The sequence below is a fragment of the Typopeltis vanoorti genome, chromosome 4 (genome assembly GCF_054136105.1).
Source record: "Typopeltis vanoorti isolate ZY-2024b chromosome 4, IOZ_Tvanoo_1.0, whole genome shotgun sequence".
In the NCBI taxonomy this organism is placed as follows: Eukaryota; Metazoa; Arthropoda; class Arachnida; order Uropygi; family Thelyphonidae; genus Typopeltis; species Typopeltis vanoorti.
Window position 1 is genome coordinate 153,253,388 of NC_143552.1, and position 16,653 is coordinate 153,270,040.

Genomic DNA, 16,653 nt, shown 5'->3' on the forward strand with positions numbered 1-16,653 from the left:
CAATGGTAAATCTGTTATCTCTAGTACAGTCTTCTTGCAGTTCCTTAAGTTCCAAATACAATAAAAATTGCAGTAACACACCTCTTCACAAACAAACACTTTTAATTTTACACTTCAGCTAATTCTCACCAATAGTTACTGTTAATATAAGGAAATTCTAGGATGAAACTCACACACTTCTCTGTATAGAAATATTAATGGTTGGAATAATCTTACCGATAATCTTTTTTCTTCATCTACTTATACGTAAACACTTTTTATAACTGTAAACACTTTAAACAGTATACGGCACTCATTAAATAAATCTTCTAAGCAATAACTGAATTAATCGTCGGTCACTATACACATAAACAAACGTTCTTCATGAAATACTACTGATCATTTATGAATTAAGGCAATACACAATAATTCCCTTGAGGTTTTATATGCACAGCTATTCATTCTTCCTGCATTCATTTAATTCTTTAGGCAATATATTTCTAAGCACAGCTAACGGTAAACTTCAACTTTACAGCCTCTACTATTCTCTAGAAACTTCGTACTTTGCTTCAAGGTTCCGTATGTCCTTGAAAGGTCGGCGCTGAAATTAAATCTCAACTCAAGTATCGCTAGTCTATTTAATAGTCTCTCAGTTGTTTTTCGTAGCTATAATTGCTATTCTACAACTTATTAGCTAACTGCTTCTCGACAAGTAGACATAAAATAGCTGCTTGAATAACTTGCCAAGTCTATTATCGCACTCTGATTCTCGAATGCCCAATGCTCCGATTCCAACCCAATGCCAATCCTCTCTCTCTCTGTTTCCTCTCCATCTTTTTTTTCTGCGTTCCTCCTTTATATATGTGTTCTTCCCGCCTAAATTGTTCTCGTGAATTCTTTGACTAAAACTCTTTTCAATAATTTTCAACATTCTCCTCACATGGTGTTCCAAACTCGTGCTCTCTTACTTACATACGTCTCCATAACAACCAAATAAAACATAATAAAATTGAGCTATTGCATAACGTTAAACTTCTACAAATAGGAATAAATAGAGAACATTAACATTTCAATTAATGCGCAGTTAAATTATCAAATACAAGTTCTTATAGTATTAACATAGTAATAATTAAAATAGCTTGATAATATTTAATAGTCTTTTCATTATTAATACATATATCTTTGATTAATTAATTAAATATTAGACAAAATTAAGGTAGTTATATGAATATTAAATTATAAAATAATTTACTTACATTAAATAATGTTTACAAGTCTAGCCTTTGTGATGGAAGATCATGTTGGATTCTGAACCAAATAATAATTACTCTAATCTCTACATAATCAGAATCCAACAGAACCACTAATTTGTACATTAATGATATAGTGAAGGATTTCAGGAGGAAGGGATATCATTAAGGATTATTAATGGTATATTAATGGGAGGAATGGTGAGAATGTGTGTAAGAGTGACAATATTATTAATTGTTTTAATAATGGGAAAGGGCATTATCATGGAATTGATTATGAGGAGAGAATAATTTTGACTTTATGTTTGCAGACTAGAGTATACAAAACAACATGCAGGTAGATTATTATTGTCTGTACATGAATGCTAAGAGTATCAGAAACAAAAGGATAGAGTTTGTTGCCTTGGTCAATATGTTGGGACTCAGACTGTAGGCATTAGTGACACCCAACTAGAATCAGACATACTAACTGGTATCGAGTGTAAAAGGTACCATATTTTTATGAAGGATTGACAGAATAGGAGAGGAGGGGTCATGCTGCTAATGATATCGGATGACTTGAATCCAGTTAGTGGTGAAACCTATGATTGTAGTACTAGAACTATATTTCAAGTGTCACTGAGTTTGAAGCCATCTGGTGTAAGGCAGAATCTAACATCAAATACACAGTGGGATGTTGTTACAGACCAGATGGATCAGTTGCTAGTGATGAGGAAATGCATTCCCAAATAAAGACGATGGGTGCAAAAAGGAGTAATAATGGGGAACTTTAATTATCTGAAGATTGATTGGGTAGCAGTAAAATCTCATTAGAAGAATGAAACTGACAAATTAACTTGAGACAACTTACTCAAGCAGCATGTAACAGAAGGAACTCTAGGTCAAAGAGTATTAGATTTGATTATAGTGTCATAGGTTGTTTCAGTTAAAGTCATAAGTATTCTGCCTCCTGATGGTGACAGTGATCATGTCGTACTCACTTGAGAAGTGATTAAGTTTATGAATATTCCATTCAGAAAAGGCTATATGCTGAACTACAAAGCAGAAAATTATCAACTGAGGAGCATACTGAGGTCAGTGGAATAGTATCAGTTGCGGGATGGGAAAAATATTGACAGTGAATTGGAGGCATTTAAAAATACTTAGTGCAATAACAGAATTGTAACCTGAGAGTTTGAAGGATAAATAGAGTAGTAGTCAAATAGATATGTAATCTTATTAAAGATGAGCTCTGTAAGAAAAGGATGATGTGGAAGGAATACCATGTGCATAAGTATGATGTCCATTATGAAAATTATAAGCAACAGGCTAGAAGAGTCGCAACTGTTGTACAGAAAGCTAAGTCTCAGTATGAAAATAAACTGGCTCTGCAAGCTAAAGACAACCCACTAGAATTCTATCAATATGCTGCAAGTAAAAGAAATAACGAATATGAAAGAATAACTCTTCTGAATGAAATTGGTGTGAGGGATGACAGATGCAGAAGAGGTTGTTCAACTAATGGGTGCCCATTTTGCTAAAAACTATCAACCTGGTGTTATGCAACATTGAGTTTACTGCTACCTCTTCACTGGATAAAGAAAATCAGGTGTATGAAGAGGAGGTATTAGAGCTGTTGTTTAGCTGAACTGGCTATTCCTTAGACCAGGCTATATAATTGAGTCTCAGAACAGGGAAGATTCCAAAAGAATGTACGGCAATTCCACTGCACAAGGATGGTGAAATAAGACTTATGTATCCAACTATCGACCAATCAGTATCTCTGGAGTGGTGGTGAAGATTTTGGAAAAAATGGTTACAGCTCAAATTCAGAAATGGGTTGACAGTGAGTCTCTATGTTGCAATGAACAGTATAGGCTTACTAAGGGAGTGTCAGGTTTTAGCAACTTCCTCACATTCTACAATAATGTTACCAATGAACTAGACAAAGGAGAATAGATACACAATGATAATTTTGGATTTTGCTAAGGCAGAATAAGATAATAAGACAGAATATAAAACAGAGGTCTCTTGCACAAATTGGAGAATATGGGTTTGGATTAAAAGATATTAGAGTGGATAAGAAGACGGCTGACTGACATATCAAAAATCGGTATACAAGGGATGTGAGTCTGAAAGATAAGCTAACTAGTGGTGTACCTTATCTTTAAGACCACAAAGATCAGTGCTTGGTCCACTGTTATTCAATCTGTACATTAATGATATTGGGAAGGATTTGACAGGCGACATAGTTATTTGCTGATGATGAAAAGATAGGTATGTAATCAGGAATGCAGCTGAATATGCACTACTTGCAGAATGATTTGAATAGCTGGAATTGTGGGCATGGGAACATGGTATCAGTTCAATGTCAGTAAATGTAAAGTCATGCACTTCAGCGTGATTAGATATTCAATGTTGTATTATATTGGTGGGATTATGATTGAAGAAACTGATTAGGCTAAGGATCTTGGAGTGTTAGAGAGTTCAGGGGCCATGTAGCAAAGACTGCAAATACAACTCAAAAGATAACTGGAATGCTGAAATGGACTTTCACATGTAAAGATAAGGATGTCATTTTGCCACTTTACAAGGCCTTGATAAGACCTCACTTGGACTATTGTGCACAGATCTGGTCTCCTGATTTCTGTTGTGATTCTGATATAGTGGAGGGTGTTAAAAATTATATCAGGATTATAGTATACTGATTATGAAGAGAGATTGAGAATTTGTAGACTGCAGACACTGGTAAACAGGAGAAAGACGGGACAATATGATTGAGACTTACTAACTAATGAAAGGGTCATATTCAGTTGATGGAATTTTGCATTTTATGTTGCATGGGGAAAGAACAAGAGGGCATTCTCGGAAGCTGAGAATGAATGCTACTTAGAAGGATGTGTGAGAGCTAGATTTTTCTCTCAGAGTGGTGCATAATTGGAATGGATTGTCACTGAATGTTGTGTGTGGAAGCGGTGTGAATGAATTCAAGAATGCATGTAGCATGTGGCCTCCCTTGATGAGTCCCTGACTACCTAGAGGTCTCTCTTAATAATAAGATAATAATAGTATTCAGTTGTTTGCTGATGATTCATAACTGGGGAGGACAATATAATCTAGATATCTTACAGAATGATTTAAATAAATTGGCATTGTGGCAAAGGACAATGGCCGTCAATTTATGTTGTAAAATGTAAAGTAATGCACCTTGGGATGAAAAAATTACATATTTCGTATTACATTGATGGTACACTGGTGTCCAAAAACTAAGGATGAACTACATTTTTATCTGTATATGAAAAAATTCAACTAAAGCCAAATGTGGACATAAATTCATTCCTAGCATATTAATAAATTATATTACACAAAAATTTTATAAATTTCGTACAAATTAAATTACAATATGTTTTTAGCAAAAGTTATAAATTTCCTAAGGACTATTTAAGAAACTAATATACAGTACCTACAGAAAGACATTTCAATATGGTATATCCCCCACCTCACTGAACTACGATGCAGCTCTCACAACCTCTTACCATGCTTAGCACCAAGTGATTCAGGTGTTCTTGAGACAAACTTGCCCACTCCTCCTACAGAGCAAGAATAAGGCCTTGTTTGTTTTCTGGAGGGGGAATGTCACGCAGCAATGCATCTCCCTATTGCATCCAAACCTGGTCTATGGGGTTGAGATCTGGAGAGCGTGCTGACCACTCAATTTGATTAATATTCTAGGTCTCCAGAAGTATCTCTACTGTCATGTACGATGCGGTGTAGCACTGTCATCCATAAAAGTGAATTCTTCACATACAACACCACGAAACAATCGAACATGACATTGAAGAACTTTGTTGCAATATTGTTCACCATTCAGAGTTCCTTTTTCCAGCACTCGTAGCTCGGTGTGTCCATTAAGTATAATGCCTCCCCGCAGCATGACCCCAGCAGTGCCTTTCAAGAACATTCTCACGATAGTAAGCAGTACCACTTTCATTTCAATCAAATGCCGCCTGGAATCAGAGAAAAGACTAAAATGACTCATCGGTGAAGAGTACATTAGCTCATTGGTGTCTTGTCCAATCTTTATAGATACAACACTACTGAAAATGTGCTCTATGGATGATAAAGGGATGTAGGCTACAGACCTTCGGAGACATCTTGCTGCAGTTTGTTGAGATATCCAGGTACCTGTACTTGAATGGAGCTGACCTGCTGTGGTGTTAATTATATTTTGTGTTATAATCAAAATACTGTCCTTGCTCCATAGTAGAGCGAGGATGACCCTTAGCAAATGACTGGAACACATTTCGTTGGTTAGAAACACTGCCCAGAGCTTGGATATAATGCTATGTGAGATTCCAAACTCTCTGGCAACACCAGTAATTATGTAGCCTTCTTTAAGCTTTCTAATAATTATTTCCCAGGTGAAATCATCTAGATGATATCTTTGAGACATTACAAGACAGAGGTTTGCAACTTTATTCCTTCACAAAAAGAGCTTTCTTCAAACACAATTTGCTTATTGCGGCCTTTTGCCTTTTATCCTGTTGAGAGCTACTATGTGATTCCTTTGCATGCAATTTGAAAATTTCAATGTGTACCCACTTTCTACTAGAAATCATCAGTTATACAAACTGCCACAAGCTGATTCACCTGAATTTTTGGCTGTAACCTTCGGAAATGGTGTTTATCCTCAGGTTTTGGACACCATTAGTTTAGAGGAAATTGATGAGGCCAGGGATCTGTGTGTAGTGGTGGATAGAGATTTGAAATTCAGAGGACATATTTATACAGAAAGCCACATGTTGATTACTGACATTCCAGACCCTAGAAATGAAGAGTCTGTGGAATGTTCCCTATGAGGATAGACTGAAGGTGTGTTAGTTGCAGAGTCTGACTGACAATTGGAAGGGGGGAGGGGATATGATAGAAACTTATAAGTTACTAAAGGGATTCTATAAGATTGACATAAAAGAAATGTTTTATGTCAATTTTATGCCACATGTTGATTACTGACATTCCAGACCCTAGAAATGAAGAGTCTGTGGAATGTTCCCTATGAGGATAGACTGAAGGTGTGTTAGTTGCAGAGTTTGACTGACAATTGGAAGGGGGGAGGGGATATGATAGAAACTTATAAGTTACTAAAGGGATTCTATAAGATTGACATAAAAGAAATGTTTGAATAAATGGAGAGTAAGGAGGAAACAAAGAGTCACACTTAGAAGTTAGTAAGGTGTTTGGACTACATTCTTTACTTGGAGAGTGGTGAATGAGTAGAATGGATTGCCAGAGGTGGTTGTGAGTACCTCAACAGTGAATAAGTTTAAGATGTATGATAGGTATTGTGTTAATGGATAGTGTGGGTCTCCCGCATTGAGTCTTTTGACTCCATACAATACTGGTATAAATAATAATAATATTTCAGTTTTTACAAGCTGTCTAACAAGAGTATCAAATTACAAGAGTATCTAACCTCAATCATCATCATCATCAAATTCCTGTTATGTACCCTCAAGGGGTGTACAGGATATGATAGTACTACATGAAAAAATTACATCATTATTAATTTCCTATCTACAATTTTCCTCCAAATCAATCTGTTACTTGTCAAGACTCCAACATTATCAGATCTTATATTTCTATCGTCTAAAGCACTATGTACAGTATCAATCCACCTATATCTTGGTCTTCCTCTAGGTCGTTTTGCTGCCAACCTGGCAGAAAACACTTGTTTCGCTAATCTTTCCTCGCCCATTCTGTTTAAGTGACCATACCACCTGAGATTAGCTCTGCTAACACATTCCTGGATGCTGACAATTTTAAGTTCTTTCCTAATATCCTCGTTTTTAATATGATATTGCCATTGATGCCATCTGTTCACGCCTACAATCTTTCTCAGGACTCTCATATCTGTGGTCTCTAGTCTTTGGTCAAGTGCTTTACTTCTGACCCAGCTCTCAGATCCATAAGTTAAAACTGGTTTGAACACTGTCTTGTACACAGCTAATTTAGTGTTCCGACTAATTTCTTTCTTATTCCATATGAATTTATTCAATTGACTTCCCACCATACCAGCTTTGCTTATTCTGTTGTCTATTTCTATATTTAATTTACCATCTTCAGTAAAAATCGTGCCTAAATAGCTGAAATGTTTTACTTGTTCCACAGGTTCTCCATTCACAACACAGTTGACATTTTCAATGACTCTGCCTATTTTCATTGTCTTTGTCTTTTCATTGCTGACATTCATACCATATCTATTACAACAGCTATTCAATTTAGAGAATCTTGCAGACTTGTAGCAGATTTATTTAGAAGTATAACATCATCTGCATAAAGCAAAGAGCTGACATTAACATCTCCAATTCTGATATCATGTTCAATACCACTTTCCTTCATAATGTGATCCATATGGATAATGAATAACAGAGGGGATAATGTACATCCTTGTCTCACACCAGATTTAACATTAAACCATCTTCCTGTACTTCCTTCAATTCTAACTGCTGACTTACAACTCAAATAAAGACTAAGTATTGCTTGATATAATGCCCCATTGACACCATATAACTGCAGCGTATTGAATAGCTTCTCTCTTGGCACCTTGTCATATGCCTTTTCCAAATCGATAAAACTTAAATACAGATCTTTGTTATATTCCCATGCTTTCTCGACTATTTGTCGTAAAGTGAAGATCTGATCCTGACAGCCTCTATTTGGCCTGAATCCAGCTTGTTCTTCACCAAGCTTTTCTTCCACAATTCTTCTCAACCGTTTCTCAAGTATACTTGCATAGATCTTGCCAGGAACACTCAGTAGGGAAATACCTCTGTAATTCTCACATGCAGTTTTATTTCCCTTTTTATATATGGGTACTATGAGAGCTCTACTCCAATCATCGGGAATTCGTCCCTCTGTCCAGGCTTTCTGAACTATGCAGTGCAGCCACTGTAAGACTTTTATACCACCGTACTTCAGCATTTCTGGTCGAATATCATCTACTCCTGCTGCCTTTCCACATTTCAAGCCTTTGATGGCTTTTTCTACTTCAAGTATGGATATATATTCCTGACTGCATGCCTGGTCAGTGTTTTCTATCACTGTGCTGTCATCACTGCTTGTTTCATTTAGCAGTTTTTCAAAGTAATTATTCCATACTTCAAGGATATCTTTTTCTCCCGTTTTCATGTCACCTTTATCATCTCTAATTCCTTTTATAGCACTAACCTCAATGTGTGTGTGTTATGCAAATTTTCTTTACATAACATTTTCTAGCAGTCATGTTTATATTAGATTATTTCAACAGTAGTTAGTAATCAATATCTTTCCAATTAATTCATTCAATTCTTATATATATATATCCAAATCATCAATTCTGGAAATTTTAGGTTTCATCTTCTAAGTTAAGGTGATTACTTAATGATTAATTTTCATATAAACCATTTTGACTTATTAACCTATATCAATTTCAATTTTTTTGTTTTTATTATTTGTAATATAACGTCCCAAATATTCTAATTTATCTTTATTCTTGTCAGTTAGGTGAATGCATAATTTTAGCCCTATCTGAATTTATCTTGCTTAATATTTTTCCTTTAATTCGTTTTAAAACTTTGTTAAATTGAAAAGAACAGTATGTAAGAAAGTTTTAAAAATAATTAAAGTTTAGTCGCTTTTACAGGCAAACTGTAGACTCAACTATACGAACATTATTAAAAAAAATTAAAATTAAACATTTTGAAAACATGAACCAAACTTTGGGGTCTCAATGTCAAACTCTGAAGTAGGCATTGATTCAACTAGGGTGGCATATGGTGGAGTTGTCTGCAAGGATAGAAAAATAAGAATGCCATAGTGGACACAGGAAGTTAAAGAAGCAGACCCGGAAAAGAAGTGAGCATACTGAATTCCTAGCAAATTAGTTGGCAGATGTTCTAGAAGAATACAGAGAAAAATGTAAGAGAGCTAAGCTATATGTAAAAGTAGCTAAACAAATGTCATGGATAGACTTTGGTAAGAATATAGAAAATAAATATCAGGACAGTGGCAAAATGTTTTGGAGGCTATTGAAAAATCTCAGAAACAGAGGACACAGTACTGTAAAAGGAATTGAAAATGATAAAGGCAACATGAAAACTAAAGATGTGACAAAAACAAACAGTGCTAGAACCATAGTAGAAAATTGTCAAGAATGTAAAGAGGAATACATATCAATACTTGAGGTAGAAAAAGCCATCAAAAACTTGAAATGTGGAAAGGCAGCTGGAATAAATGGTATTCGATCAGAAATGTTCAAATATGGAGATATGAAAGTTTTGGGGTGGCTATACTGCATAATTAAGAGGATCTGGTCAGAAGGTCAAATTCCAGATGACTTGAATAGAGCTTTCATAGTTCCCATCTATAAAAAGAGGGAATAAAGCTAAATGTGAGAATTACAGAAGAATTTCTTTATTAAGTGTTACAGGTAAGATTTATATAAGATACTTGAAAAGAGGTTGAGAAAGATTGTGGAGAAAAAAACTTAAAGAAGAACAAGGTGGATTCAGGCCAAATAGAGGTTGTAAAGATCAGATTTTCATTTTATGATAAATAGTTGAAAAATTATGGGAATATGTCAAAGGTACGTACTAAAGTTTTGGAGATCTGGAAAAGGCATATGACAAGGTGCCCAGAGAAAAGATTTTCAAAACACTACAATTATACAGAGCAATACATAGTCTATATTTAAGTTGTCAGTCACCAGTTAGAAATGAAGGAAATACAGGAAGATGGTTTGATGTAAAATTAGGGTAAGACAAGGATGCACGTTTTCTCCACTCTTATTCATCATCTATATGGATCACATTATTAAAGAAAGTGGCTTTAGGGTGGAAATTAAAATTGAACACATCAAACCTAGTTCTTTTCTTTATGCAGATAATATTCTCCTAAATATATCTAGTGCAGGTCTCCAGGATTCTCTAACTAAATTAAATAACAGCTGTAACAAATTTGGCATGAAAATCAGCAATAAAAAGACTAAACTATGAAAATAGGCAGGAACACAGAAAACTTAAGCTGCATTCTCAATGGACAACCTACAGAACAAGTAAGTAAAATATTTTAGCTATTTAAGCATGGTTTTTAGTGAAAATGGCAAGTTAAATCTAGAAATTAACAGAATAAACAAAGCTGTTATGGCAGATAGCCAGTTGAATAAATTTATATGGAATAAGACAGAATAGAACTTGACAGAACTTGATATAAGTCATAATAACCTGAACACCCCTTGCAGATACATATCAGGAAATCGATGACAATATTTCTTCCAACTTTCAAGTATTCATAAGTATCTTTGGTATTTATTAATCCCATGTCCAATTATATACAATTAGGTTAATTAGATATATCTAACTGTTGGTCTGGATAGCACTTCCGTTCTCTATCAAGATTTATTCGCCGGCCTGGTTGCCGAGTGGTTAGCATATCCGCTCTCCAGCCAAAAGGCTGTGGGTTCGAATCCCACCATAGGCATGGATGTTTGTGATGGTCTGTGGAAATACTAGTGGTGGTGGCAGGCGGTAAATAGTGTTGGTGGATTGAGTGTTGGAGACAGAGAGTTGTAGAGTAGGTTCCCTCCCTCGATGAGTCTTTGGACTCAGTGGAGGTGTCACGTAATAACACATAATAATAATAATAATAAAAAGATATTGGTTTGAATCCTTCTGTGCATGGATATCTGTGAATGTCTAAGTGGTATATGAATTTTTAATCCGGTGTTAGAGACTACCACCTTACTTATTGGAGACTTGAATGACCTGAGAAAGTATTATAGCAGAATAGATAAACATCTATGCTGCTACGAGAACAGACATTTGAATATCTTCAGTGAAATTTCATCGCCCAGTAGGAGACAACTACCACCCTGCTTTGTGGAAATCAGAAGTGGCTTGAAAAATATTCCATGTGTGATCTACAAAGTAAGGTTTTCTTATCTAATTTCTTAGTCCATCCAGAAAATTGATGTACAACAGGCTTCCAAGTTTATTTTGTGGATGGATTATTAAAATAAAAAAAAAACTGCACAAGATTTCATATTTTGGGAAAGCTAACAACTTCTACATCATTATTAATCCTATATCAGTGACTACTTTTATACTTTGCAAACTTTTTTCTTTTCTGTTGGGCTAAATGAAAAGTTGATTGGTCAACGTACATTAGTCCCCGTGTATGGGAAACACTTATCCACAAATCCTCTAATATGTTTCACTTATGAGAACTGAAGATATACTGAGCCTATCACAAAAGTTTATGATCCCTACTTTATCATAATATAACAATTAGGTTTCTTTATCATGATAAATGAATTTTATCCAATTATCTCCAGATTTTTAAAAAACAAATGACAAGAAATTTACACATTACCAAATAATCTTCTTCACAAAATGGTTTACCATCCTTAGCATAAAAAGGCTTCCCTCTTAGCTCTTTATCTAATAAATATATAGATATATTAATTAATATATAGAACACACACACATATATAGCAAAACACCATGATAAAATCATGGATACATTTCAGTACGGATTAGTTAATTTTTTTAATTTAAATTTAAATTTTAAATCTAAAATTTAAGACACCTAATCAGAATATGTTCGGAGGTTGAAAATTGGTCAACATACAGTGAAACTTCGATTCATTATTTTTTTGTGTATGTGTTTGTGAGGGGATGGAGAACTGATATATACGGGAAAATGAATGTACCAAGAAACCATTAAAAAATTATAGACAAGAACAATTTAATGATTATTATTCACTGAAATACAGTATATGATACATTGCAGTTTATTTAAAACACAACACTACTTGCTGAAAGAATCTCTGATTGAGATTTGTTTTTGTGCAAACTTTATGTCTTCATTCAAAATATGATCTTTCAAGGTATAGAACTGACGATCACTGTTCACTTATGCTATGCTCATAAAAGAAAGCTTTTACTTCCATCATTGCTTCATGCATCTCAACCAAGTTTGGCACAACTTTGGGTTCGCCAACTTCTCCCCCCCCCCCCACTCCCAGATGCCACAAAGCTCTCACACAGCTCCTGTACTGTTAATACACCACTGGTTGTCAAGTGGCGATCCATAGAGACGTAGTTCTCGAATTTATCTCTATTCATGCCACTCAGCTTTTCCTGGTTTTGGCTGAAATCATTGTCTTCATTGGTCAATATGTCACAATTTTCTGAAGGTTGTTCCTGCACGTAACCAGCTTTCCAAAAACAATTTTCAATTGTCTGTTGGGTTACTTGTCACCAGGCTGCCACAGTGTAGTGTAATGGCTTCAACATGTTTATCTTTTTTCGTATCTTTGCCTGCATCCATTAAGCAAAGAGCTGTTTGCACAAGCCACTTAACACTTTATTATCCCTAAATCAAAGGATAATAAAGAAGCACCCTTGTACAATTTGTTGGGTGCTTTTGGAAACAACTGAAGGGAAAAACCACCACCACCACCAGATAGTTATGAGTAATCAACATAAGACTTTTTTTTCAGAAATAATGTATACAAAAATATCAATTATAAAAACTTAATACTTTCCTATATTTTAGCAATGTTACACTGCCATCATCAGGAATCAGAAAAAACAATGACATGTGCACACAGGTGCTAACACTGGGTAAATGAGACTGAAGAAAGGCAACCAAAGTTGAACCTAGAGTCCTAAATGCATACCCTAGTGCACTGAAGATCTGAGAATTAATGTTTCACAAATTTCAGGCAGTCTCATGCACCCAAATTTCTTGAGGTTTGAAAAGTTTTTCAGGTCTAAGACAAATTCAAGGAACAGCCTTTCATATTTGTATTTGCTATGGTGTAATAGAGTGGCCTTTTTCGAGCATATCCTATGATGGGTGTCCAAAGCATGGTCAACAAGTCCTGAGTGGTTGAATTGGTAGAACCAGATGTAGTCCTTGTGTTCAGAAATTCTGATATCGACTGTCCTGCCTGTTTGGCTATAGTAAGACAGTTTGCAACTGCAAGGGACTTGGTAGACACCTGGTAGGTCTAAGGAATGTGGCTAGTCTTTGGTGGAGCAGATAAGGGATGCCAATTTTCTATGTGGTATGTAAGTGGTTGTAAGGTTGTATTTCCTTAGGGTTTTTGTCAATTTTTCAGATGTGCCCAGGATGTATGGAATGGTGATAGATCTTGAGTAATCTAAGCTATGAAGGGGGCAGGGGAATACTAATCCACGTACTGGTAGGATCATAGATCCACCACTATGATCGCACCGGTACACAGATCAGAACACTCCATAGGCTCCTTAAAAAGGTTACCTCTTGGTTTGTAGAAGTCACAAACAAACTAAAACCTTATAACTCTAGACCCTCCCCCCTCTCCTCCAGTATATGGGCTATCAAAAATCTATAAACAAAATGTGCCATTACATCCCATTGAAGATGGTAGTGATTCACCTACATACAAATTAGCCAAAGTGCTCACACAATATACTGGCAACACTCCTTCACACACAAAAAAAAAAAAAACTCAGCCCACTTTAAAGCCAGTTAGAAAACCTCATACTCCAACACACTGACATAATAATCAGTTTTGATGTCTCCTCTTTATTCACTAATGTCCCACTCAAAGCTGCCTTAGACTTTATCCAAGACACATTTCCTCCCAACATCTCAGCCATTTCAAATTCATCATGAACTCAGGCTATTTCGTTCGGCAAGGAAAATTCTAGAAACAGATAGAGGGGACAGCCATCGGTTCTCCACTCCTGGCCAACTTCTTCATGATGACCTTTGAAGAAAAGACAAACTCTGCCCCACATAAATTCACTATCTGGCTACACTAGTAGAGGATGTGTTCTCGATTTGGCCACATGGCCTGGATTTGCTCCACAGTTTCTTAACACATCTAAGCAATCAACACCCCAGGATCCAGTTTACCTTGGAAAAAGAAAACAACAGTCTCCCATTCCTAGACACTTACACACCACCTGATGGATCCCTGGTATTCTCCATTTACAGAAAACCAACTCATACAGGTGGATATAGATACATTCCCCATCAGTCACACTACCGCCCCTCCCAACATTTTGGGATCATAAAAACCCTATATAACAGGAATAAAAAATTAATCAGTTCTGATAAGTGCCCTAACTACTGAACTTGACCATATTTTCAATACTTTCTTAGCCAATGGCTACAATAAACAAAATATATTAAACCCTATAACCGTGACCCCCCCCCATCAAAGCTTAGATTACTCAAGATCTAACACCAGTCCATATATCCAAGGCACATCTGAAAAACTGACAAAAATTCTAAGGAAATACAACCTTACAACCACTTACAGACTACATAGAAAATTAGCATCCCTTATCCACTTCACCAAAGACCAGCCACATTCCCTAGACCTACAGGTCCATTGCAGTTGCAAACTGTCCTACTATGGCCAAACAGGCAGGACAGCCAATATCAAAATTTCTGAACACATGGATTATATCTGGTTCCACCAATACATCCACTCAGGACTTGATGACCATGCTTTGGACACCCACCACAGGATATGCTGAAAGAAGGCCACTATTACACCACAACAAATACAAATATGAAAGGCTGTCCCTTGAGTCTGCCTCAGACCTGAAAACTTTTCAAACCTCAACAAATTTGGGTGCATAAGACTGCCCCAAATTTGAAAAGCATCCCTTATCCACTTCACAGCCTCAATGGCCAAGACTACCCAATTTAGCCTGCTAGGGAGCTCCATTTAGGACTCTAGGCCTGACTTTGGTGCCTTTCTTCAGCCTCGTTTTCCTGTGTGCACATAACATTGTTTTTTTGTGATCCCTGATGATGGCAATGTCACGTTGCTGAAATACAAGAAAGTATTAATTAGAGTTTTTTATAATTAATATTTTGGTATATGGTATTTCAAAAAAAAAAATAAATAATAATAAATAAATAAAATAACAGAAACAAAGGAAATAACACGATAACAGTAATAAAATACAATGAAGTACTGTAATAAAACAGGCATTAATTCATAAATGGTTAAACCAGGGTAACGGATGAAACTACAAAGCACATGAGAATGCACAGAAGCACTTACAATGAAGTAAAGCTCAAAAGTAATGTACTCTTAACCATCCATGATGAAGCATTACTGTCGACAACAGTCTTGCAATTATGAAGTTTGCATATATAGAAACTTTATAATGATTTGCCTGATGTGCAAACAATTAAAGATAATATAATAAATTAAAGATGCAAAGAAATTACATTCTTGGTTTCATCCTTTATCCAAGTATAAGCAAAGCTTCCATGTGGAGTCACTTCACGACTAGGTGACTTTTATATAGATGCTAATGACTTCACATCAATTGCCTTAGTATCCCATAATGCAATGGATATATCCTTATGAATATGTATAATGCTATACGTTATGGGAAAGGCCACTATCCAGTTTGACCTTTATTGAGGTCTCATCAATGGGAGCCAGACCCAGAAGTGATACCAAGGTTGTAGTAATGCAGAAGTCATATTTCCATATACAAGTTAGCCAAAAGGTGTAACACCTTACTGCTAAAATACTCTGGATTAAAGAAAGATGTTGAAAGTTTTTTCACTTAGTTATACTATAAATTAAAGATGTCAAAAAATATATTCCCTGTTTCATCTTTTATCCAAGTGTAAACAAACAAAGTTTGCATATGAAATCACTTCATGACTGGGTTGTTTGAATATGGAGGCTAATGACTTTACATTAATTGCCTTAGTATCCAATAATGCAATTACAGAATAACAATATATACAAGTAACCCAGTCATGAAGTCACTTCACTTGCAAACTTTGTTTGCTTACGCTTGGATAAAAGATGAAACCGAGAATATAATTTCTTGGCATCTTTATTTTATAGTATAAAGAAGTGAAAAAACTTTCAACATCTATCTCTAATCCAGAGTATTTTAATAATAAGGTGGGACACCTTTTGGCTACTTATATATGGCTCCCACTGATAAGACATCAATAAAGATCAAAACCGTTGAGTAGTGGCCCTTTCCATAATGCATAACATTTTACATGTCCGTAGGGATATGTGCATTGCATTATGGGATAGTAAGGTGATTGATGTGAAGTCATTAGCTTCTATATATAAGTAATCCCATCATGAAGTGACTTCATGCGCAAACTTTGTTTGCTTATAGTTGGATAAAGGATGAAACTAAGAATATAATTTCTTGGCATCTTTAATTTGTAATATAATCAAGTGAAAAAAACTTTCACATAATACAATAAAACTTGATATATGTATACTCTTTTATCACAAGGGGAAAAATGTTCCTGTTGCCAATAGACGATAAATGAAATAAATTGTTTGATGAGGCAACACTGTTTAGAATGATGTTTTCATAGCAAAAAGGAGAATATGAAAAAAGGTACCCCC

The 16,653-nt window shown here is 35.5% G+C and overlaps 1 protein-coding gene across 2 annotated transcripts in view; it reads right to left on the reverse strand.

Moving 5' to 3' along the window:
- Positions 1-16,653, reverse strand: part of LOC150107764 (lipoma-preferred partner homolog) — a 219,139-nt gene that overhangs the window by 85,151 nt on the left and 117,335 nt on the right. For both annotated transcript variants that reach the window (XM_090391523.1, XM_090391524.1), the window contains one exon: positions 11,616-11,683. In XM_090391523.1, the coding sequence (XP_090247649.1) occupies positions 11,616-11,683 (68 nt within the window). The remainder of the gene's footprint in view (positions 1-11,615; positions 11,684-16,653) is intronic.